The 23961-nt window shown below is 44.1% G+C and overlaps 1 protein-coding gene across 1 annotated transcript; it reads left to right on the top strand.

Moving 5' to 3' along the window:
• The first annotated feature begins 22 nt into the window (after positions 1–22).
• VIPAS39 (VPS33B interacting protein, apical-basolateral polarity regulator, spe-39 homolog) lies at positions 23–23961 on the top strand. Its single transcript, XM_069597184.1, has 20 exons — positions 23–145; positions 3145–3237; positions 3867–3969; positions 5925–6068; positions 7205–7243; positions 7596–7660; positions 8373–8429; positions 11401–11493; positions 12178–12211; positions 12715–12817; positions 14813–14840; positions 16197–16270; positions 17895–17970; positions 18414–18548; positions 19150–19191; positions 19510–19599; positions 20812–20898; positions 21473–21562; positions 21982–22086; positions 22948–23961. The coding sequence occupies exons 2-20, from the start codon at positions 3145–3147 to the stop codon at positions 22966–22968; spliced, it is 1479 nt and encodes a 492-aa protein (XP_069453285.1). The 5' UTR covers positions 23–145; the 3' UTR covers positions 22969–23961.

Genomic DNA, 23961 nt, shown 5'->3' with positions numbered 1-23961 from the left:
CTACACCCACCCCAGCGCTCCCGCCCCCTCCTTGGGACTATCCCCTTCCGCCCCTTTTGTATGCCGCACAGCCTGTCTAGAAAGGCTGGACCCTCGGCGGCGAAGTCTGGCGCTGACCTGAGAGGGAGGGCTCGGTGTGGAAGAGGTGAGGGTGTCCCAAACTCCTTGGGCTACATATCTGGCCGAGTCCAGCCTCTCCGCATCCATATCCTTTCCCCTCATTGTCTGAGGCGTCCCTCGACCTCCCTGGCCTGACTGTTAACTCCAGTTCTGGCGATCCCTGGGCTTGCACTCGAGGTTGGGGCCGCGAGCGAGTCCAGACAACTGATTTTGAACAAGCATTTATTGTACCAAGGTTCTGGGCTCTGGCCTCTGCGGTGGATCTTTGTTTCCTGGACCCTTCGCCCACAGAGCTTTCCTAGTTTAATCCACGTTTCCTCGTCTCAGTTCGTCACCTCACTTGTGTAGGCCTGGCTTTGAAGGAAGTTAAATGAGTCCGAATCTAACTTCTCACAGGCTGGTTTCTGCGGTGTCATCAGGCGGAGAGCGTGTTGGTTGTAGATATTTTTTGGCCAAGTCGTTTTCCTTCCTTTGTCGTATTCCTGCTCTTCCCTGAGATCTACTGCCCTGTATGGTGGGATCTCAGTAAACAAGTGACAGGGACAAGCCTTTGAAGTGTTTTAAATAATTTTGAAGTATCTTTCTCAGCCCCTCTTAAAATTGTACCTGATTGCTTTATAAATTTTAGAACCATTAAATCATTGTCTTTTTTACTTGCTGAGGAAATATAGTTTCTGTCTAGCGCTAGAAGTACAGATTAGTGTCAAGCGTCCACTGCCTTTGCATAGTTAAGAAAAGATTCCAGAAATCCTCTGGTGGATTAAGGGTTTGTTAAGACTCATGCTATGCCTATCTGTAGATACTGTAGTAATGACCTGCCCTCAGTTTTCCCTAGAGTGATAAACAGACGATGCAAATCAGAGTGGAAATGACCCAGGAGATAGAAAACCTGGATAGGAGCAATTAGCTTTAGCTTAAAAACTGGTACTTAATCCTTTTGTGCCTCATTTCCCTCACAGTGAAATGGAATCTGCTAGGCTTACTTTGAAGAGTTGTTCTGAGTCTTTATATAAACTGGCACCTGTACCATGGACATTTACCTGCTTTGTGGACATCTTCAGTGTTTGTGATGGCTACTCAGAGTTTTTATATCAAAAATTTAAACTTTAGGAATGCTTAGAAATATTTTTTCTAGCTTTCTCCAAGATATTGATTTATTAATAATAAAAATTAATACTAAACAAATCTTTGTGTCCGCACATGTGCTTTCTGTGTGGTTCACTGGCTTCAGCCTCACAACAGTCTTACCAGGTATGTTTCTGTTTTTAAGTCCCATATTTACAAATGGCAGAGATAGAAAGATGGCAGAAGATATCCTATACTAAAAGGAGCTAGCCTTTAGTATTTACTTTATACTGGGGACTTTTGTTAGCTTTTTCTTGACTCTTTATTCTTCACTCCAACCCTGTGAGGTTGCCTGTCACTTTCTCCAAGGCTTGGAAGTGAGATTGTTTACCCAGGTTGCTGAGAATCGGAGAGACTGACATTTGAATTCAAGTCTGCCTGGCTACAAAGCCTATGCTTGTTGCAATATAAAGGATGACTTTTTTTTTTCTGCTAGCTTTTGTGTTTGATTTTACTCACTGCATTAAATATACAAAAGGATTTTTAAGCTGTGTCTGAGTTCAGTAGAAATCAGTTAGTGATATCTGCCCATGGGGAAGGATCAGATGGTAAACACTTCTCAGCCTGCTTTGCCATTCCCAGACCCCCCGACAACACACCGAGTGAGGCAGAGTGTGTTAAGGCTACTGGGAGTCTCAGTGGGTCTGCCATGGGGAGTGTTTCTTAAGCTTCTATTGAGAAAGGTGCTATTGAAATAGAAAAAGCAAATACATCCTTTAGAATTGGACTCTCTGTAGCCTTTGGAGTTATTTTTGGCACTGAAAAATTTGGTACCTGGTTCTTGGCTTAAATCAGTTTTCACTCTAATCCAGCTGGCATGGATAGTTCAGTTTGTGATTCTAAGGCAAAACTTTTTTTCAGGGCGAAATCTAATTTTAGAATAGTTATGAGAGGGACTTGTTGTGTTTTGACTGATTCTTTATAGACTTCCTTCTTTGGCTATGCCCTCATTTCCCAAATTTTGGCCAGTACTTGTTATTAAATTAATCATGATTTGAAGTTGAAGTTACAAGCAGGCAAATTCAGCTTCCTTTAGTTGCTTACTTGCCATCAAGAATTCAAGAAGCACATGAGAGAGTAAGATGTCTGTGAGTTTTTATTCTCTGTGGTATTCCCCGCGCCTAGAACAGGGCCTGAGAGGTGGCACACAACGGATACATGTTGAGTCCATGAATGTAGTTACTATCTGTTTTGTTCATGCTTTGATTAACCTTGTGTATTCAGCAAAGTTCATGATGCATTCTTGTAACACATGCCTGGTTTGTACTTTCACCTTTATACATACTTATACTGGGGCCTCCCAGGTGGCGCTAGTGGCAAAGAACATGCCTGCCAGTGCAAGAGACCTAAGAGACACAGGTTCGATTCCTGGGTTGGGGAAATCCCCTAGAGAGGGGCATGGCAACCTATTCCAGTATTCTTGCCTGGAGAATCCTGTGGACAGTGGAGCCTGATGGGCTACCGTCCATAGGGTCGCAAAGAGTTGGACACGACTGAACTGACTTAGCATGCATGAGAGTGTATAAGTGAGAAAATGTATATATGCTCCATACTCTGTTGAAGAGTCCTTCAGAGAGGGACTGTGTTTTGTACTTCAGATACCCCTTACATAATAAAACACCTGACTGAGTGCCTGAGATAGTGTTCTGAATGAAGTAGCTGCTCTAGGAATGAATGACTATTTGTGGGTTATCAGACAATCAAAAGTGTGATTGGATTGGTTGGAGACCCAAGGATCTGATTTTATGTGGCCTCTTCAGTATTTTCTTCACCAGACACTTTTTGTGCATCCCTGCCTAGAGCAGGAAATTTGTAGTCCAGGAACCCAAAGCTTTTGGAGCTCTTTTGAGGGGAATCCAGAAAGAGACATACAGTATACCTCTCTTCCTCTCCCTCCAGATGAATCGGACAAAGGGTGATGAGGAGGAGTATTGGAATAGCTCCAAGTTCAAGGCTTTCACCTTTGATGATGAAGATGATGAGCTCTCACAGGTGGGTTTCTGTGAACACTCAGGGAAGTTCTCACCCCTTTCCTCTGAGTACCCTTTCCCTTGCATCCTCGGTAACCTGTCTCCATTAGGCTCAGCAGTGCTTTCAGTTAGATCTTTAGAAGACTCTTCATGGAGAAGAACCCTGGGAAAAGAGAGGAGTTGTAAAAAGCCAACTCCCTGCCCTTCTTCCTTTACATTCTTAAGATGATTCATTTCTTTCCGTTTTTTTTTTTTTTTCAAGAACCCTAAGTCTTTTATCATGTTATATTATTATTATTTTTGAAGGATGAACTGGATTGGGAGTTTTATCTTTATCATCTCTGTTTTACAAATGGGGGAAACATTCATTTTTGGAAAGATGGGAAACTCCCTACAAAGCAAGTCAATACCAGGAATAGGATTAGAATTCAAAAGTGGCTTTGACTCTTCCTAACCTTTGCCACTGGACTCCAGTGTTGGCTAAATAGCAGTTTCTTTTCTTGGCAAACGTCTGGTGGGCTAGGTATTCGATGGCAGAAAGGTTAAAATATTGGCCATTCTCAAGTCCAAGTTCCTCAGCCTTCTTGGCTGTCAGAGGGAGAGGTGAGATGTGATGACTGCCTAAGTGCGCTGCCTGATGTCCGTCCGCAGTTAAAGGAATCCAAGCGGGCAGTGAATAGCCTTCGAGACTTTGTGGATGACGATGATGAAGATGACCTGGAGAGAGTCAGCTGGACCGGGGAACCTGTGGGAAGTAAGTACAAAAGACCCTGGGAAGGGATTAATTATTCAGGATTCTTAGCACTCATAAAGTCTCCTCAATACTTGTCAGGATAGGGAACAAGGCTAAGCTATTTTCAGATGAGCATACATCTGGAAATTTGCCCAGGAAAGGGTACTTGGGGAAGTATGGTAGCAGTTTCCATACGGCTGTCTAGGTCTGCTGTCTGAGGGCTAATGTTTGGCTGGTTATTTCAGACTTACCTGGGATGCTCGTTAAAATTAGATTCCTGGGCTTCACTCGAGAGACTGCTTCAGTAGGTCTTGACGCTGGGTGTGGGGTGGCGGGTAGGGCGGGGTCTCAAATGACAATAAGCACTGCTAATGTTCTTTTTCGCAGTCATATTTGAGAACTGCTGACTTAAATGCTCACAACTGCCTGGCAGAACTGACTTCCTTAGCCACCAAGTCCCACTGCCTAATCATTCTCTAATACCACCTAACACCTTTGCTGGGTCCATCTGATTTTTAAGCATAGTTTTAAAGGTTTGTTTGTTTGTTTGTTTTAATGGGAAATACTGTCACATGATTTAAAAAGCAAAAAGTATTCAAGGCATACTGTAGTAAAAAGGATTCCAGGCGTACTGAGAAAAGTTACCCTCACACTGTCATGCGTCTACTTCGTTTTCAGGCCCTGCCAGTCCCCAAAACAACCGCTGTTGTTTGCTTCCTGTGTATTCATTTAGAGATGCTTTCTGCTTGTGGAACTACATATAGGAAAATGAACCCCCTTTTTTACACCAGGGGTGGCATACATTATACCCTCCTCTTTTTTTTTTTTTTTAAACTCTTTATTGAATTTGTTACAATTTTGCTTCTGTTGTTTCATGTTCTGTTCTTTTGGCCAGGAGGCATGTGGGATCTTGGCTACCTAAGCAGGGATCGAACTCACACCCCCTGCATTGGAAGGTGAAGTCTTAACCACTGGACCAGCAGGGAAGTCCCGTACCCTCCTCTTTTTAATGGATAATATAGCTTGAAGATCTTTCCAAGTTTTCTCATGCTGCCTCTCCCTTTTTAAAAATAGCAACATAGTAGACACTGTATGCAGTTCCCATAATTTGTGTAACTAGTCCATTGTTGATGAGCATTAGATTGTTTCCAATCTTTTGTTGTTTATATTGCTGTCAGTGACCTTGTATTTTGCCCATGTAAGAGTATCTGAAAGTTCAGTTCCTAGAGTGGAATTTCTGGCAGAGGATATTTGCTTCTGTGTCGGTTAGATGTTGCACCAATTTGCACTCCCACCTAGCAGTGTCAGAGTGTTCCTTTTTCCCCACAGCCTTGACAGCACAGGGTGTTCTCAAACTTTTGGGTCTTTGTCAATCTTATAGGGGGCAAATGGTATCTCAGTGTGCTTTTAAAAGATACTTCTTTATCTTCAGCTGCTCCAGGTCTTTGTTGCTGTGTGGGCCTTTCTCTAGCTGCAGCGAGCAGGGTCTGCTTACTAACTGTGCACAGGCGGTGGTTTCTCTTGTTGTAGAGCATGGGCTCTACATGCACGGTCGTCAGTAGCTGTGGCACGTGAGCTTAGTTCCTCCATGGCCTGTGGGATCTTCCCAGCCCTGGGATCGAACCTGTGTCTCCTTGCATTGGTCGGCAGATTCTTAATCACTGGACCTCCAGGGAAGTCCTAACTGTACTTTTAATTTGTGTAATTCTCTTATTAAGAGTGCAGTCGAGTACCTTTTCATATGTTTAACAGCTGCTTGTATTTCCTTTTCTTTGATCCATTCATTCATTTCCTTTGCCCTTTTTTTCTGTTGATTGGTCTATGTGATTCTGTTCTTTCTCCCTGCCCCAGTATTTTAAGTCCCTGTTGGCAAGGGACCAGGGCTTCTGATGAAAAGCCTTTAGAGTTTATTGGAATGTGGATGAGGTGGTGTTATTTTGGATGAGAAGGACTGTCTACATTTTGCTATCTCACAGGTATCTCATGGTCCATCAAAGAGACTGCTGGTAATAGCGGGTCAAGCCACGAGCGTGAGCAGCTGAAGAACCGAAACAGCTTCTCCACCTACACACAGCTACCCAAACCCCCTTCTACCTACTCTCTGAGCAGCTTTTTTAGAGGTAAGAGCGATGGTTAAAGGGACAGAGTTCCAAAAAACCAAGGCTGTGATTTTCATTTACTCTGTAAGAAAAAGATGCTGAAGTATAAAAATCTTTGGAGCTAGCCGTTAGGGATCAGAAAGGGGGAGAAATGAGGGAAATTCGGAGGGGTTGGACTGGGTTTCTAAAACACGATAAACAGAATTGATGTTAACCTTGTGACATATATTCAGAAATGGGTCTAGGTCAGAATCCCTCCCTGCCCCTGCCCATTTCTGTTACTCAGAAATGGGTCTAGGTCAGAATCCTCCCTGCCCCTGCGCATTTCTGTTGGGAAGCCTTGTGCACTGCTGGTGGGAATGCAGAATGGTACAGCCTGTGTGTAGAAGACACCGGAAGACTGTGGAAGACAGTTTGGCAGTTTCTCAAAAAATTAAGTGTAGAATTGCCATATGATCCAGCAGTCTACTTCTGGGTATATACCAAAAAGAATTCAAAGCAAAGGCTTAAACAGGTATTTATACACCACGATTCAGAGTAGCCAAGATATGGACACAACCCAGATGTCCATTCACCAGTGAATGAATGAACAAAATGTGGCATCACATGCGATGGAATATTATTCAGCCTTAAAAAGGATCAAAATTCAGATACGTGCTACAACATGGATGAACCTTGAGGATATTATGCTGAGTGAATGAAGCCAGACATACAAGGATTCTGTGTGATTCCATTTCTGTGAGATGCCTAGAATAGTCAGATAGAAATAGAAAGTAGATAGTGGTCACCAGGGAATGAGAGTAAGGAGGAAAGGGAGTTATTGTTCAGTGGGTACAGTCTCAGTGTGGGATGATCAGAAAGTTCTGGAGATGGATAGTAGTGATGCTGGTACAGTGTGGATGTACTTAGTACCACAGAACTGTATCCTCCTTAAAAATGGTGACGTTTATGTTAGGTGTATTTTACCACAATTAAAAGAGAAAGTTCCTCAGTGCCTTTTATTTCCATGGTACCTCAGATTTCTGAAGTTGAGTAAAAGCTTTTTTAAGCCTTAAGTTCTCATATTTTCACAAAAAGGTTCTGTGTGCACTGCATCCTAAACTGAGTCTGGATGGCTCTGACTTTAACTCTTGGCCTTATGTGTTCTTTATCTTTAGGGAGAACTAGACCTGGAAGTTTCCAGTCCCTCTCTGATGGTAGGCATGGACTCTCTTCTCTTGATTACTGTGGGAGATGTTACTGATCTGGGGTACAGCTTGGGGAGTCATGGGGATAAGTGATAATTAGAGATGACACTTCTTCTGAATCTATCATCATTATTAGAGGAATTTTCTGATGCTGAATAAGCAGGTTGAGACCATTCAGGCCGTGGGGTCCAAGGGTAGCATCTAGGGATGCTGTCTTTGGGTAGGAACTGAGATCTACTCGGGCTTCCCTTCTTTGGGCCATAAAGGTACCTCGGGAGCCCACAAGTCAAGCAAAGGGAGCCGTGGAAGAAAGGCATGGCAGGAAGATGGTGTCCTCAGTCCCTTGCCTGTTCTCTTGCAGCTCTGTCAGACACGCCTGTCAAGAGCTATGCTCCAGAGCTGGGGAGACCCAAGGGGGAGTATAGGGTGAGTTATATCTTACGATGGTCATGACACTTTATACAGTTTGACGTACTTGAACATTTGTTATCTTGTTTGATCTTCCCAAATCTCTGAGCAGATGTTATTTTAAAAATTGGATCTCTAAACATTAGAGCTTGCTGGGAGTCTCACAGCTAATTACATGGTGGAACTGGAACTCAAAGTTTTTAGTTTGTGATTCAGCCCTGGCGTATCCTTATCCACTATGCTGCCATTTTTTAGGTTGTGCTTTGAAACTTTTGATCATCACTGCAGTCTAGAAGCTTGGTGGAGCTCATATTCACACGAAGCGCATGAAAAAGCAGATTGACTGAAAAGGAAAAAATGATATCATAAGGTCCAAAAAAAGAACATGTTTCTCTCCTTTCCTTCTGTTGGCAAAACCATTAATTAGAGTCCCAGAATGGCCCCTAGGGTCTGAAATTCTGAACCACTTACATGTCGGGCTGCCGGCGTTGTCAGTTGGTCCATTCCCCCTTTGATCCAATTTGTCCTGCCTGTAAAATCTCTGTCCCGGTTGCTTAAGAAACTCAGGACCAGACCATCCTAGTTTTGTTTTTTTTAATCTATCTTCTTCCACAAAATACTTCCCCTCTAGGGACTAAGACTATAAGCATGAGGTGAGGAGCTGATGCACTGATAATTCTGAATTCTGATCCTTTCACTTCCTATAATTCATGCGTTGCTAATATTCCAGGATTACAGCAACGACTGGAGCCTCAGTGACACAGTGCGGCGCCTCAGGAAGGGCAAGGTAAGGCCCTGGGGAGAGGATGTGGAGTTGGAATTTTTTTTTTTTGGAAGCTGAGCAGCTTGGCCTTTCTCTTCAGTTTTGTTAAATGAGATGATTTTCAGGAGGAAAATCATTCCACTAAGATGGCAGTTCAGCTGCAAAATTTCTAATTCTCTAGGGTTTAGTGTTGTTTTGATGGGGAAGTGGGAAAAGAGTGATGGATAAGAGGGAAAAGTAGTGCCTTTAAGAGTGAGAGCAAATCTTTCATGTTTAGGTCTGTGATCCATTGTGAGTTAATACAAAATATATGGTGTGAGGTACAAATGGACATTCATTTTTTTCCTATATGGTTCTCTGTTTGCTCCAACACTATTTGTTGAAAAGACAATCCATTTCTGCACTGGTCACTTTGGTGCCTTTGTTGAAAATGAATTGACCCTATATATGTAGGTCTCTTTCTGGACTGTATTCTAGTTCATTGGTTTTTTTGTCTATCCTTATGCCATTACCAAGGCCTTGATTATTGTAGCTTTATAGTTAATCTTGAAATCAAGTCATGTAAGTTCTTCAACCTTATTATTCTCTTCCAAAATTACTTCAGCCATTCTAGATCCTGTGTATTTCCATGTTAGCTTGTCAGTGTTATAAAAGAGCTGCTGGCATTTTGACTGAGATTGCATTGAATCTGTATTTCAATTTTGGGAGAATTGATATCATAATAATTATTGGGTCAAAATGGATCATAGTAGAATAAGCGCTAAAACTATAAAGCTAGAAGAAAATTTAGGTGAAAGTCTTTGTGATCTTGAGTTAGGCAAAGACTTATTAACCAAGCATACAAAAACCATCAGACCAAAAAGGAAAATGGACTTCACCAAAATTGAGAAGTTTTGTTCTTTGAAAACATTGTTAAAAACACAAAAAGACCATTGCTGGGAGGAAATATTTGTAAAATACATCTTATAAAGTGTTTTCTCCAGAATATGTATATAAAAAATGATGACATATCTTCAGTAATAAGATAAGCAATTACATTTAAAAACTGGCTCAAGTTTTCACCAGTTATATCACCAAAAGCTGTGTGGCCAGTAAGCACTTGAAAAGATGCTCAACGTAGCGTTATCAGTTATCAGGAAAATGTGAATTAAAACTGAGATACCACTATACAGCCACTATAATGGCTAAGTTTAAAAATACTGATCATACCAAGCGTTGGGAGGATGCAAACAACTGAAACTCTCATATGCTGCAAACAGGAAGGTGAAGTGGTAAAACCACTTTGCAAAAGAGTCTGACAGTTTCTTACAAAATCAGACACACATTTAATTTAATTGCTAATAGACATTTACAATTCGGGAGAAATGAAAATTTGTTCATACAAAGACTTATACACAGATGTTCATAGGAACTTTATTTATTATAACCTTTAAAATGGGAATAACCTGAATATCTGCTAGTGAGATCCCTTGTCAGATGGACAAGGGAAATTTTTGTGGTGATGGAAATGTTCTGTATCTTGATTGTGGTAGTAGTTAACATGGGATTATTTACTTGTCAAAACCCGCTGAACTGTACACTTAGATAGTGTATATTTTTATGATATAAATTGTGCCTCATTAAAAAGAGAACAAGTTGGGACTTCCCTGATGGTCCAGTGGTTCAGAATCCACCTGCCAGTGCCGGAGATGTGGGTCTGATCCCCAGTTTGGGAAGATGCCACAACTAAGCCCGTGTGCCACAACTACTGAGCCAGCACTCCGGAGCCCTCGCTCCGCCACTGCTGCAGCCCGAGCTCCAGGGCCTGTGCTTCCCAACAGCAGAAGCCACTGCAGCGAGAAGCCTGCACACCACAACGTGAGAAGGCCTGCACACAGCAACAAAGACCCAGCACGGGCAAAAATAAGTAAATAAGTTAATTAAAAAGAAATAAAAGTTGGCCTTAGATGGTCAGTCCCCTGCTGTCCCCTCCAGTGGACCCCACACGCATCCCCTGTGGTGTGGCAAACGCCGCAGAGCCTCAGGAGTCCCCATGCAGAGAGCCCTTCGTCCTGGGACACAGGGCGTGGCCGGAAACGTGGCCGCCGCCTCGCCTGTCACACACCGCATGTTCCTGGGGAAGCTCGTCCTAAACCATCTCTAGAGGACCTGCTTATGGGTCCGGCTTTCATATGTAGCAGAGCAGCTCCCTCACTGTGATCTACTGAAAGGTGGTGCTCAACACCAGTGTTTGGAAAAGCAACCAACCAACCAAACAAAGAAAAACAGTTTTTTTTTTTTAAAAGGAAAAAAAAGAGGAAAAAGAGAACAAGTGGTCTCCCTGCCTGTTGACTTTGGCAAGCCTTCATCAGGACACTAACCTCTTCCAGGGCATAAGGCTGAACTAGGGAGTGGGTGGTAGGAACCTCCTGGCTCATAGAGTGTTGGGGGCTGTTGTATAAAATAAAGAGGCTCTCCTTGGGGACCAGCATGTGTGCTCAGTCGTGTCTGACTCTTTGTGACCCACGGACTGTAGCCTGCCAGGCTCCTCTGTCCATGAAATTTTTCAGGCAAGAATACTGGAGCAGGTTGCCATTTCCTGCTCTAGGGGATCTTCCTGACCCACACAGATCAAACCCATTTCTCTTGCCATCTCCTGCATTGGCAGCTGGATTCTTTACCATTAGTGCCACTTGGGAAGCCCCAGGTGGCTCAGTGGTAAAGAATCTGCCTGCAGTGCAGGAGATGTGTGTTCAGTCCCTGGGTCAGGAAGATCCCTTGGCGAAGGAAGTGGCAAACCCACTTCAGTGTTATTGCTTGGAAAATCCAATGAACAGAAGAGCCTGGCGGTCTGCAGTCCATGGGGTCGCAGAGTCAGGCATTACTAAGCGACTGAGCATGCATGTATATGTTGGGGAGATTTCAGGTCATTCTTGCTCTTCCTCAGTTTCCATTGACAAAGGAATATAGGAAATGGCCCTGTTCCTTGCACACCAGTTCTATTTTTATCTGGCAGGTCTGCTCACTGGAAAGGTTCCGCTCCTTACAGGACAAAATCCAGCTCCTAGAAGAAGCAGTAAGCATGCATGATGGGAACGTCATTACTGCAGTGAGTTGTGCCTTTTGTTGTTTAATTAATGCTTTCATCAGTTTCTGAAAGTCCAATCAGGATAGATTTTTTTTTTTTAATCTTTATTTCTTTATTTGAAATATAGTTGATTCACAATCTTTTAGTTTTGGATGTACAGCAACATGACTCAGTTATATGTATTAATATATATATTTCAGATTCTTTTCCCTTATAGGTTATTATAAAATATTGAGTATAGTTCCTTGTGCTGTGCAGTAGGTCCTTGTTGGTTATCCAGAGGATAGACTTTAATGTCAAGTAGAGACACTGGATTTCCTCTTGAAGTAGAAGATTCCCAGAAGTACGTGTTCTAAAAGCTCAGTTTGCAGTGTGTGTGATACTCTTCATTATGACCCAGAAGTGGTAGGTTGGCTACTTTGTGTCCTCAAAAATAATCTGAAGGCTGAGAGATGTGAGAACAGCCTCTCACAGAGGGAGGGAGGTGTCTCTTGCCATAAGGGGCAAGGGTGTGTGGACTCCCAAGACAGAGCTCATTCCATATGTCCGTCACCTGTCCTTTCATCACATCGAGAAACACCTTGTCTGGACCTGTGAAGATTCCTGATGAGTTGCTGGCCTCGTTCCTAGTCATCAGGTGCTCAGACAGGGCCTCGTGTTTGGAAGGTTACGCAGGGTGATTCCTTCTTGGTTCTCTTCCTCTAGGTTCTGATCTTCCTGAAGAGGACGCTGAGTAAAGGTGAGCGTGGCTTGAGGGAGATCTGTAGTCAGTAAGGTGTCTGCTACACTTGAAGGGAGGATGGTCTCGTGGCTTTCATACCAGAATTCACCAGCATCGGGTCTACTTTCGGGATAGCTGGGGGGTCCTGAGGCTTCAGAGCACACACCCCAGCCCTGAGTCATTCCTCCTTCCGAGTAATAGCTACAGTGATTAAAAAGCCCCTCATTTACTGCACAGACGGATGGCTGTGTTGGTTTGAGGATGTGAAAGTCCACGCTCAGGGCCTGCTGGTTGGGTTGGTGAGAGCTGAAAGCTAACACAAAGGCTTAGCCTTGTCCTGGACCCTGGAGTGTGTTGCTGGTGGGTTGAGCCAGGGGTGGGCACTATCGTAAACCATTCCTAGCTTCTGATGGACTTGGAGGAGATTATCTTAAGAATGTGTGAGTTGGGGGGTGCTGATTTCCTGTTGAGTAATAGGCTTTAATCTTTCCCCATCTAACTCCTTTCTTCCTGCCTACCAGAGATCCTCTTCCGAGAGCTGGAGGTGCGGCAGGTTGCCCTGAGACATCTCATTCACTTCCTTAAGGAGATAGGTGATCAGAAGCTGCTTTTAGACCTTTTTAGGTAAGAACTGATCATCTGGTCTGTAAAGTTTGTTAAGTACTTAGTTCAGAGCACTCTGGGTGATACTACAAAGAAAGAGACACTGCCCCTTTTTTCTCGAAATGCTTATTAGATAAGATACAGTAAGGTGATGGGGGAATTCCCTGGTGGCAGTGGTTAGGACTTGGTGCTTTCATTGCCACGGACCCAGGTTCAGCTCCTGGTTGGGAAACGAAGATCCCACAAGCCATGTGGCATGACTGAAAAGAGAGAAAGAAGGAAAAAAGAAATGTGATGGGATAACTAATATTGCACCACAACCTGTAGTAAAGTGACTGGGTTAAGAAATCAGGCTCCAGAGGCAAGCACCTGTGTTGAATATTATCTCCATTACTTAGTTCATAGCATGACATTGAACAAGTTCCTCAACCTCTAAAAGCACCAGGTTTCATGTTTGTAAAATGGAAGTAATGTTGCCTACTCCAAGGTCAATGAAGGTGAAAGGAGTTCATGCATGTAAAGCGCTCAGTATAATGCCTAGTCTGTGGTATTAATATTTATTAACTATTTTCTAACAAAAGACCGAGACTAAAGATGCCCTTTTCACTGGTCCCTGGTGATGCCAGTGAGAAGTGCAATGGAAGAGCAGAAGAAGCAAATGCAATTTTCAATCAGGATATCTGAGGAGAACGTCATGGGAGTGATTAGGAATTGAGTGGGCCCTGTGGGACTGGGTCAGGTTCTGATGGGTGGAGAGGCAAGAAGCAGGCATGTCTGCTGGGGGCCTGGGGAAGGGGGTGCCCACTGGGGGCAGCTCTTCTGCCATGTTTTTCTTCCCTATCTCATTTCAGTTGTTAGGGACTTTTGCCCACTCTTAGCTTAAAACAGGTATATTATGTCCTTTCTTAAGTGTCAGGGCAGGGGGTGGAGCCTCTGTTTAGGCTGACATGTGGCCTGAGGTAACTTCATTTACCTAGTGGCCTCCACAGAGTGATGAGCTTTCCCAAAGACTCAGGTGGGGAGGGCACACATGGTCAGGGTCAAGATTAGAGATGGTTAGCCAGGAATTTGTAGAAACCGTGTTCAAGACGAGCTGTTCCCTCAACCCTTTCTTCCCTCCCTCCCTCTTTCTTTTCTTCCTCCCTTCCCTCCAAACCAACAACGCTTTTTTTAAGCATCACCTCTATGCCAAAGTAGTGATGTTAATTATAGTGGTCCTTGCAGAGTGAAAAAGCAATCAGATGACAAAAGTCCTTGTTCTCCAAGGCCTTACCACCTTTGGGGAGAGACAAAATGCATCGTATGCTGTACCTGAAAACAATAGGGCTTCCCTGGGGGTCCAGGGGTTAAGAATCAACCTGCCAATGCAGGGAACATGAGTTCCATCCCTGATGTGGGAGGATCCCATGTACCCTGGAGCGGCTCAGCCTGTGTGCTGCAGCTGCTGAAGCCCTCACACCCAGAGCCCGTACTCCACACCAGAAGAAGCCACCGCGGTGGGAAGCCTGCGCGCCGCAGATAGAGTAGCCCCCACTCGGCAGAACCGGAGAAAGCCTGCATGCAGCAGTGAAGACCCCTCAAAGCTAAAGAGTGAATAAATAAATCTTAAAAAAAAAAAGAAAACAACAGAGGAGGATAGTGTAGACAGTCTGTTTCCAAGACTACTGACAGAGAAGAGTGTTTTCATCTTAAAAAAAACAAACAAACCCAGAAGACTACTGTGGGCTGAGGTTTTGCAGAGGCTCTGAGCCTTTCTGTCAGATCTGTTGACATTACAGAGTTATTAGTGCCCACAATGTCTTCCAGCTTCTGCTCTTCACTCAGCTCAGTAGATCAGGCACGTGTTCTCAAGGGGTTGCTGATGGTAGAGAGTTTGAGAAGAGAAGGGCTTAGCTTGTGTATGGAGGCAGATGAGTTCGGATGATGTTTCTCCTAGAACACTCATCTTGTTTTGTGAGGTTATACTGCCACGGATCAATAGATAAAAATGCGCTGCTCCTTTCTGCTTCTTCCCAGGTTCCTGGATAGAACAGAAGAGCTTGCGGTAAGTGTGGCCTTTGTTTCAGTTGGGGGCCTCTTTAAAAAGTCTAAGCCAAAACCCAGCCTACCGCACTGATTGACTATTTCCTTTCCTTTGGTATGGTTATGCCTGGGAGACAGAGGCATCTGGGAAGCCTGAGGACAATCCAGATCATGTACTGTTTTGTGTCTTTTGATATGCTCTTTTGATTGGGCTTCTGAATAAATTTTTTAAAAAAATAACCGAATGAAAACTGGCCTGGTCAATTTGGAATTTGTCTCTTAATTTCTAGTTGTTTTTAGTTCTTGATTTATAGGAGCTTTGGGGTTTTGGCTTCTAATACCAAAGACAATATTGAACAAACAATATTGAGCAAACAGGGATAAGAAATCAGATACAGGTCATGAAGGACAATCCGGTCAAGCTGCTGGTAAGGCACCCAATACACATTTTGGGTGAGAGCTCCATGACTAAGTGTTAAAGTTGATTTTGGACAGATTTTCACCGTTGTAGACAAAACTCTTGTAATATAAGAATGAACCTGAAATTTTACAAAAAATATAATTTTCTTATTAAAACTTCAATAATCTATTTAAAAGGTTTGACATTATTGTGTAAGAGTAAGTATTTCTCGTTGCCATCGATGTCAGAATTGTTCTTTTAGTCACTGTACCACACATTGGTGGTGATACATTTTTAAGCTTTGCACACCAGAGTGTAATTCAGGAAAATGTTTTCCAGTAATATTTTGTAAAAGGAACTTGTACTTAATACTCAAGGTGTGGGAAAATCTCAAAACCTTTTATCTTAATCTCTTCAAAATGATTAGGAATATGTAGTACTCATTTTGAAAAGCTTTTTCGTTTATATTTTTAATTTCCATAGGTTCAAAACTATAAGGAATTTTCTTCAGATAGCATTCATATAGTTCATTGTTTTGAAGTTTGATTAAACAGTAAAAATAAATGTGTTTTGGGTAACTCATTTTTATCTAAAGCTTTCATGTTTTCTTCATATTCTCTGTTATGTTTGAATTGAAGGTGATTTATCATGCATGCTGTTATATATGAATTCGGAGTTTTCCAACCTTATAAACCTTGGAATTGGCAAATCTGATAGTCTGCTTTTAGTTTATCCTCATAGAATAGGACAATCTCCTAAGAACAACGTTTTCTCGAAACTCGTGGCTATTATATTGGATAATGCAGTTAGAGATAATAATTTTGACTCACTCTTCTCCCTCACCCCTCTGCCATCTATTCCCAGAAGAATCTCTAGTAATGAAGAGTTTAGCTTTTAAGCATGGAAAGCCTACTGACAGAGCTAACTCACCCTTCAGAGGAAAAGAAGTAGCTCAAAGTTCTTCTCTGTTTTTTGTAGCTGTCCCATTATCGAGAGCACTTGAACATTCAGGACCCCGAGAAACGAAAAGAATTTCTTAAGACATGCATTGGGTAAGTGGGGCAGAAATGTTTTTCACTATCAATACTGTTATACAGAACAATAAAGAGATTAAAAGAGGGTAGAATGGATAGACGGTTGCAGGGAAAGGCTAACAGTGGGCCATACAAACATGATTAAAGATCATCTCATTCAGTGGTTCCAAACACTATTCCCCCATACAGTTCTCACTGATTGGTGATAAATTGAGAAAAATAAAGACAGTGTAGAGAGCTGTCTCCTAAAGCTAGATTAATTTGAAAGATTGCGTTTTATTCATTGATTCCCTCCCTTCCCCCGACTTCTTTTTGGTAGAAAAATGAGTTTTGAGTTTTGTGTGCGTGTGACCTGATGTATTAAAAGAAAAAAACTGGCAACATCTTATTTATGTATTGTTTTCAGTGTTACCAGTCCTTGAAACCCCACAGTCCAAAAACTAGTGATTCAGTCCAGCTTTTATCCAGAGTATAAATCCCTGTGAAAACCAACCCCATGTACTGTTCTTCCAGGGGTGGGACACACACTGCTCTTGGAAGTGGCTTATTTCGTTGTTGGACAGCCTTTATTACTGCAAGTGCCTCCTTAATATTGAGCTGAAACTTGCTTCCCTGTTTATCTTTCAAGACAGGTATAGAGTCCACCCAGTAGACCTTACTTGAGGTTCAGTGGTCACAGTTCTTTCCGTCATTCCTCATGTGACATGATTGCCAGGTTTCACATTTAGAAATTTATGTCAGTGCAATCCTTAGTTTTAACTTTAGCAGCTACTGAGCCAATGTGTCCTATGGCCTCTGGTAAACAGAAAAGTTAGAATACTGAAGTAACTGGAACCTTTTGCTGTCTTCTTTATCACTTCTAAAAATTGGCTATGGGCTCACACTTATCTGGGACAGTGTAATTCAATTTCAGAATTCTTCCTGGAGTGAGTGGAGTAGAGGAATAAGGCAGTACTTTCTGAAGGAAGGTCTGGGAACTGGGTGTTTAAATTCTGGCTTCTATTGCTGGCCTTACCCATTGACTTGCCAAATGACTTCTGGTCAAGACTGTTTGTCCGTCAACTTCTTCATATGGAAGGATATGATGTAGTGATAAAGATGGGACCCTTGACATCATGTAGAACTCTTAAGATTTTTACCAATCTACAGACATACTGCCACGCTCTGTAACTTGAGTTTTATCTTATTACTCTGCATTAAAAAATGGCCAACATGTCAGTGCTCCTAAAAGACAGTTCAGCATTGACATTAAGCAGTGACTGGAATCCCTGAGCCTCCCTGGGATGTGGATGATGGGCAGTTGGCCAGGCGCACTCATTGGCTGAGTGACTCGTTCTTCAGTCATTGCACCGCCCACAATGAGAGGATTCTGCCTCACTCCTCAGCAGAATCACTAGTGGCTGTATGTATTTCGTGGACTTGAAGGCTCCCTGTCTAATTGGCAAAACCTTAAAATGCCGGCCAGAGGTCGCCTCTATTTCCTGCTTTCTCTCTGCCTTTCAGGGATGCTCTAAAGGGAACAGAGACCAGGATTGCAAAGCCCCATGAGCATCTTAGACTTAAAGTGGTGACCTGGATTAGGTAGGTGTGTTTCTTGTTTGAGTAGAGAATGAGGTACTAACCTTCTTGCCCTCTCTCCCAGCTTGCCATTTTCAGCAGAAGATTCTGCACACATACAAGACCATTACACACTCCTGGAACGTCAGATCATTATCGAGGTTAGAATCCTTGTTTCTATTCTTTCTGCTTCAGTGCCAAAGCTCCGTGTCATTCAGCAGCTAGGAGACTTCTGCTCTGACCACATACATCATTTCCGGTTACCCTTTCTAAGAGTCTCTATTTTCTTTCTCTGCATGGTGGCCTTCCCTCCATTGTCTCCAGGCATCTTTTCTTTTCTCACTTGCTATTAATCTGGAGCTATTTCCTCTTCATCCCAGAGCTCTGTTTCATCACTACTTCTCTGGTCTTCCTCTATCCAACTTAGATCATCATTTTCTGGATCTGAAGCTCCTTGGGGCTCTCCTAGGCAGTTTCTTTCTTTTTCTCCTCTTCGCCTCTTTCCTAGGGTAGGAAACACATCTGCTCTAGTATTACAGGCTTCTCTCCTGCCTCTACTCCACAGACACTGTTCTTTTTTTTCTCTTGGCTCACTCCACCACAGGCAAACGATCGGCATCTAGAATTAGCGGGACAGACTGAGGTCTTCCGGAAGCACCCCCGCAAAGCGTCCATCCTCAACATGCCGTTGGTGACGACGCTCTTCTACTCCTGCTTCTACCACTACACGGAGGCTGAGGTGCGGGCCACACGGGGCGGAAAGGCCAGGCATTCTCCCTGCACAGGGGGGCATCCTTCAGAGCCTGGGTTCCCGCGTATTCTGTGTACAGTGGGTGCACATCACTCCTGGCAGCCCACCTGGGAACAGTTCCAAGAGGGGAAAAGAGGTCTGTATGGGTTCGCGTGGCTTCCGGTGAGCTGGCCTGCCCTAGAACACATCTGCCTGACCAGTGCTGGTGCTGTGAGCATCTCTGGTCAGAGGCCCAGAGTTTCAAATGGATTCCCACAGGGTAAAGAAGAGCAGCAGAGGGTAGTTACCTATGCATACTTTAATAGTTGTCTTGGAGAAGTGTGACTTTAATGATCCCATAGGTGGCCATGATCGTAACAGTCATAGGATTAGCAAAAAATTGGGAAATACTTTATACCTGTTAATCTAGTGCTCTTAAGCTGGATGGTGATGGCCAGCTAGACCTGATAGAGCTTTTCTCTTAAATTAATTTCCAGGTTTAAATGGTTACAGAGTGAAATGTAGAATGTCTAGCTAGTGGACAAGAAAACAGGAGATTGGTGGTATTTGAGAAAGTAACACCAAGATTCCTTCTCCACTTTCATCCTAGGGGACTTTCAGCAGCCCAGTCAACCTGAAGAAGACATTTAAGGTAGATATAAATTCAGCAGTGTTTAGTAAAAGTAGTATCAGAATCACTCTGTGGAGTGGATGTTGCTTTGTAACCCTGTGCAGTAAGTCCTTTGACGTTCAGGGGTCAGGGGAGAATGGAGTGAGTCTGTGGGAAGTGAGGGAAGGCCTTAACTGAATAGCCTGCAGCAGTGCCGGGGCTTGGAGACCCAAGAGCTTTGTGGATTGTAAGGGGCAGAATCAATACCAGGGAGTATTTTTGCCTGTCTCTCCAGAACTCTCAAGCCCCTCCCCTGATGCTTTTCTGCTTCTCTTAATTTCCCCGGGCCTCTGCTTTCAGATCCCAGACAAACAGTACGTGCTGACAGCGCTGGCCGCTCGCGCCAAGCTCCGGGCCTGGCATGACGTTGATGCCCTGTTTACCACCAAGGTGGGTGCCCTGGGGCTGTCAGCGCTCCGGTGGAGATGCCGTCTTGCCATCCCACGCCTCCTGGGAGTCTCAGGTTTCACGCCTCCTGGGACACTCACATTCCAGCTACTGGTTGACGTTTTTCCTTCAACATTTTATTTTCCAAAGTTTCAGATCTAAAGAAAACCAAAAGAGAATAATTAACAGTTTTCACCTACTTAATGAACTTGTTCACATTTTTGCCATATTTGCTTTCTCTTGTTCTATATGCATTTTTTTTGGCTGAAACATTTGAAAGTAAACTGCAGACATTACAATACTTTAACTACTTAAGCATTGTTCTCATTTGTAACCACAGTATTATCATTCTTGAGAAATTATGTAAGAATATTATCAGGGAGTTCAAGAGGCGGGGGACACATGTATACCTGTGACCGATTCATGTTGACGTATGGCAGAAGCCATCACAATGTTGTAATTATCCTCTAATTAAAAAAAAAGAATATTATAATACACATAAATTGATTAGCTCTTTAGAGCTGTTTTTTGTTTGTTTTTGTTTGCTGTCCAGATCGTCAAGAATCTTGCTTTCTGTTCGGTTGTCGTGTCTTCGTTGGTTTGCAGTTTAAATATCCATTTTTCCATTATGGGTTTAACAATTTTTTGTTTTCTGCCTTTGTTATTTAATTAGAAACATTAACTATGAAAGCAGTACATGCCTGTGTCAAAATCAAACCCGCTGTGAAAGTGAGAGGGAAAAAAGTGAAGTTCCTCTTCCACTGTCCACCTCCTTTCTCAGTCCCTTCCTCAAGGCAAGCACTGTGAGAAGGTTGACTGGTAGCTTTCCAGACCTTTCCTCATGAATTTACAAATAAACATTTATGTAAATATGAAGATGTAAAGGGTAGGATTATTCTACCCAGAGAATTTCATACTATCAATGCAAATATTGTCAAGGAAACTGCTTGTTTCATTTAGCTGTATTTCAGACTTTTCTGCATTCATGCCTATTCGAGCTAAGAACTTATAATACCTCTGACTCTTTTCCACCCTCCTGAGTTCCTTGACTTTGCTAAAACCCTCATCTTTCTTCCTTTCTCTTTTCCCCCTCCTCCCATTCATCCACTCTCACCAGCACGTTCTGCTAGTCCTACCACAAAATGCAGAGAGACTAGCTCAGAGTGGGTTGAATTTGTCTGACCTGCCCATGGCCACCCCATCTTCCTTTTTCAGAACTGGCTGGGCTACACCAAGAAGAGAGCACCCATTGGCTTCCATCGGGTTGTGGAAATTTTGCACAAGAACAGTGCCCCTGTCCAGGTAATGGTTTCCAGAGAGTCGAGTACAGGGTCTTCTAGGAGACCTGACTTTCAGCCTCTTTCTGCTTAGCAATGGGAGACTTGATCTGCTCTGGTCTTATCTTAAAGGCAACATAATGGTTGTACTGCACCTTGACCTAGAAAGGGCCAGGGAAGGAAGTTTTCTGCTCAGCCTTTAGAAGTATGACCCCAGACCACCCCCTCTGAGGAGCGTATGCTGTGTTCAGCCAGAGGGAGGCACACTGCTCAAATGATACAGGAGAACTTAATGAGAAAGGCCATCAAGGAGCAGGGGGCACGGGGGGAGGTCAGACCCAGGGCATACCTGTTGCTGGCACAGGGGTCTGGCTCCAGGATGAGGAGGAGTGGGCCCTTCTCTTCCTTTTTGGGAGAACCTGGATTACTGCAGAAAGTCCACCTCATTGCCCATTGCAGACCTGGTCCTGTGGTTCGTGATGGGAATTGTAGACAGCAGGCACTGACTCTTTGCCTTCTTCAGGACTTTTTCCCTACCTTTCAGAACTCTGGGTTTAATACGGCTGAGAATCATTAATCAGAAGTACTTGTTTTCACAGATATTACAGGAGTATGTCAATCTGGTGGAAGATGTGGACACAAAGTTGAACTTAGCCACCAAGTTCAAGTGTCATGATGTCGTCATTGATGTGAGTCCCTCAGAAATGAGAGCCCTGAGTTAGACCTCAGTGGACAGTGGGAGGCTTCAGTCTCAGGTCCTAGATCCTAAGGTGCTAATGTCAGTTTCCACTCAGTGCATAGTGTGGTCTGGCAAGAGTTAGTTTGGAGACCAGCTCTCTTTAATGGTTTGCCCAGTTCTCTGACTGGGTTTTCTCTGCTTTTATAAATTCGTTGCACTTGGAGAATTCATAGAACTAAATCAAACCATGTAACCTCTGCAGACGTCTCTTCAGTGTGAAGTTTGGTGGGTGCTTAGCCCCACTGTCATCCCACCGCAGCTCCCTGGCTTCTCTTGGATCCTTGGCTCAGAGTGGGAGAGACAGAAGGAAAGAGGCCCTTGTAGAGAAGGCTGACTGGAGGTTTTTATTGTCGTCTCTTTTGGTGATAGACTTGCCGGGACCTGAAGGATCGTCAGCAGTTGCTCGCGTACAGGAGCAAGGTGGATAAAGGCTCTGCCGAGGAGGAGAAGATTGATGGCCTTCTCAACAGCTCGGTGAGGGGCTGCGGCTTGCCCTCCAGTGGGCTCAGGAGACAGTTCTCAGAGGAGCGTCAAGCACATACTCCCAAGGCCTGAATGGGATTGCTGTCGGCCAAGCCTGTGGATCTCTTGATAAGGGTCTCCTACGGGCCTATAGGGCAGAAGTCACTCCTGAGATGTGGGATGACTTAGGGTGGTTGGGGACCTTGGCTGACACTGATTGTAGTGCTCTGATCATTGTTAAACTTATCAGGTAGGAAGGACTAACCACTGGAAGTTGGAAACAAACATTATAGAATCAGGATATGCAAACTGTAGTTTCCTGGGGCTGGATGTGACCTGCCTATTGGAAGAAAGAAGTAGGTCAAGTAGATTTTAGCTACTTTTTTTTTCAATTTATTTTAATTGGAGGATAATTACTTACAACATTGTGATGGTTTTTGCCATACACCAACATGAATCGGCCACAGGTATACATGTGTACCCTGATTTTTAGCTACTTGGGGAACACAGCTGTCTCTTCTCTCATAGTATGGAGTTGCTGAGCTTATTGTTAACGTGGAGCTTTGGTGCCAGTTAGGTATTTTGGAATCTACTATAAGCTAAAGCTAGTGAATCTTTGAATCTTTGTCCTGAGGAGGGCAGAACCAGAATAAATGCCCTAAATCAGGCTTACAGAATAGGTACAGAAGAGGTGTTTAATCCATCTCTGAATAAATGAACTCCTCTCCCCAACGTTTTTTTTTTTTTTTTCAGCCTTCCGGCTCCATCCTTCTTTTCCTTACATTACCTACCGGGAGTCCTTGTTGTATTGAATTCTGTCTGCCTATCTGTAGGGATCCATGAAAACTGATCATTGTTTGTTTTTTTCCCCAGCAAATTCGATGGAAGAATTAAGTGGCATCAGCTCCCTTGCAACCTGCCTCGTTTCTTCCTTTTCTGCCTGTGAAAGTAGAGAGCGCTCTTCTTGGGAGAGTTACAGCATCACATCACTGGGGCCCATCGTCAGCAGGCAGTGCCTGCTACTCGTGGGACAGAGACCAGCGCCTGGGCACTGAAAGCCTCAGACCGGTCTTCTGTCCAGGGACTGTCACCGAAGGGCCAAGATCTAAAGCTTTGCCTCATGAGAGAGACTCTTCACCTGGTGCTCACATGAAGGTGGGAATTAATTTCTAGGTTGGGCCCATATTGGGCAAGATGGCTTTTGGTCCGCAGAAAGTGACTGCTCCAAAAAAGGAGGTCTCCTAGACCGAGAGGTACCGGTGTCGTCGGGCGGCCGCTCCACTCCCCTCTGCTGATTGTGACCTTGGACTTGGTGCTGGACGCTGGCATCTGCTCTGCAGGAGGTCAGCAGGGAACTGGAATGGCTGTCTCTCCGGGGGTGGGGGGGTCCTCAGGAAGGGCCTCCTGCCTTGCTGGGACCTGTCGGAGGCGCCCTCACCCCAGACTGTACAGAGTCCACCACCTCGCGGCAGAGCTGGCCCGCCCCCCTCTGCTGTCCTGGTCTTCCCTTTACAAACAGTGGTTCCTCTCTCCCTGCACCCCAGGGAGCCTGGTGCAGGAGATGAGGGCACCCTCCTTCCCGTTCCTCCTTCCCCCACCCAGGCCCCCCACTGTACATGAGTCAGCAGGGCTGGGGTGCACGCTCCCTTTCTGCACACACGTCCTTGTTTCACTAGGAGCTTCCACAAGTTTCACCAGGGCTCACCTCAGCAGTGTTTCTGGTAGGCTACCAAGAGGGAAGGTTTGGTTTCGCAGTTGGTTTTCAAGAGGATATTCTGCAACGCCTGTGTCCTGTATTCTTGTGCCAACGTGAGCCTTTCTTCTCTGTGACTGACCTGGGTTTCCCAGGCATGCCTAGACGCCTAATAAAGCCTTTTCTTCCTTGGT

Source organism: Ovis canadensis, chromosome 7 (assembly GCF_042477335.2).
Source record: "Ovis canadensis isolate MfBH-ARS-UI-01 breed Bighorn chromosome 7, ARS-UI_OviCan_v2, whole genome shotgun sequence".
NCBI lineage: Eukaryota > Metazoa > Chordata > Mammalia > Artiodactyla > Bovidae > Ovis > Ovis canadensis.
Note: the sequence above shows the minus strand (reverse complement) of the source record. Positions and strands in the feature narration are given on the sequence as shown.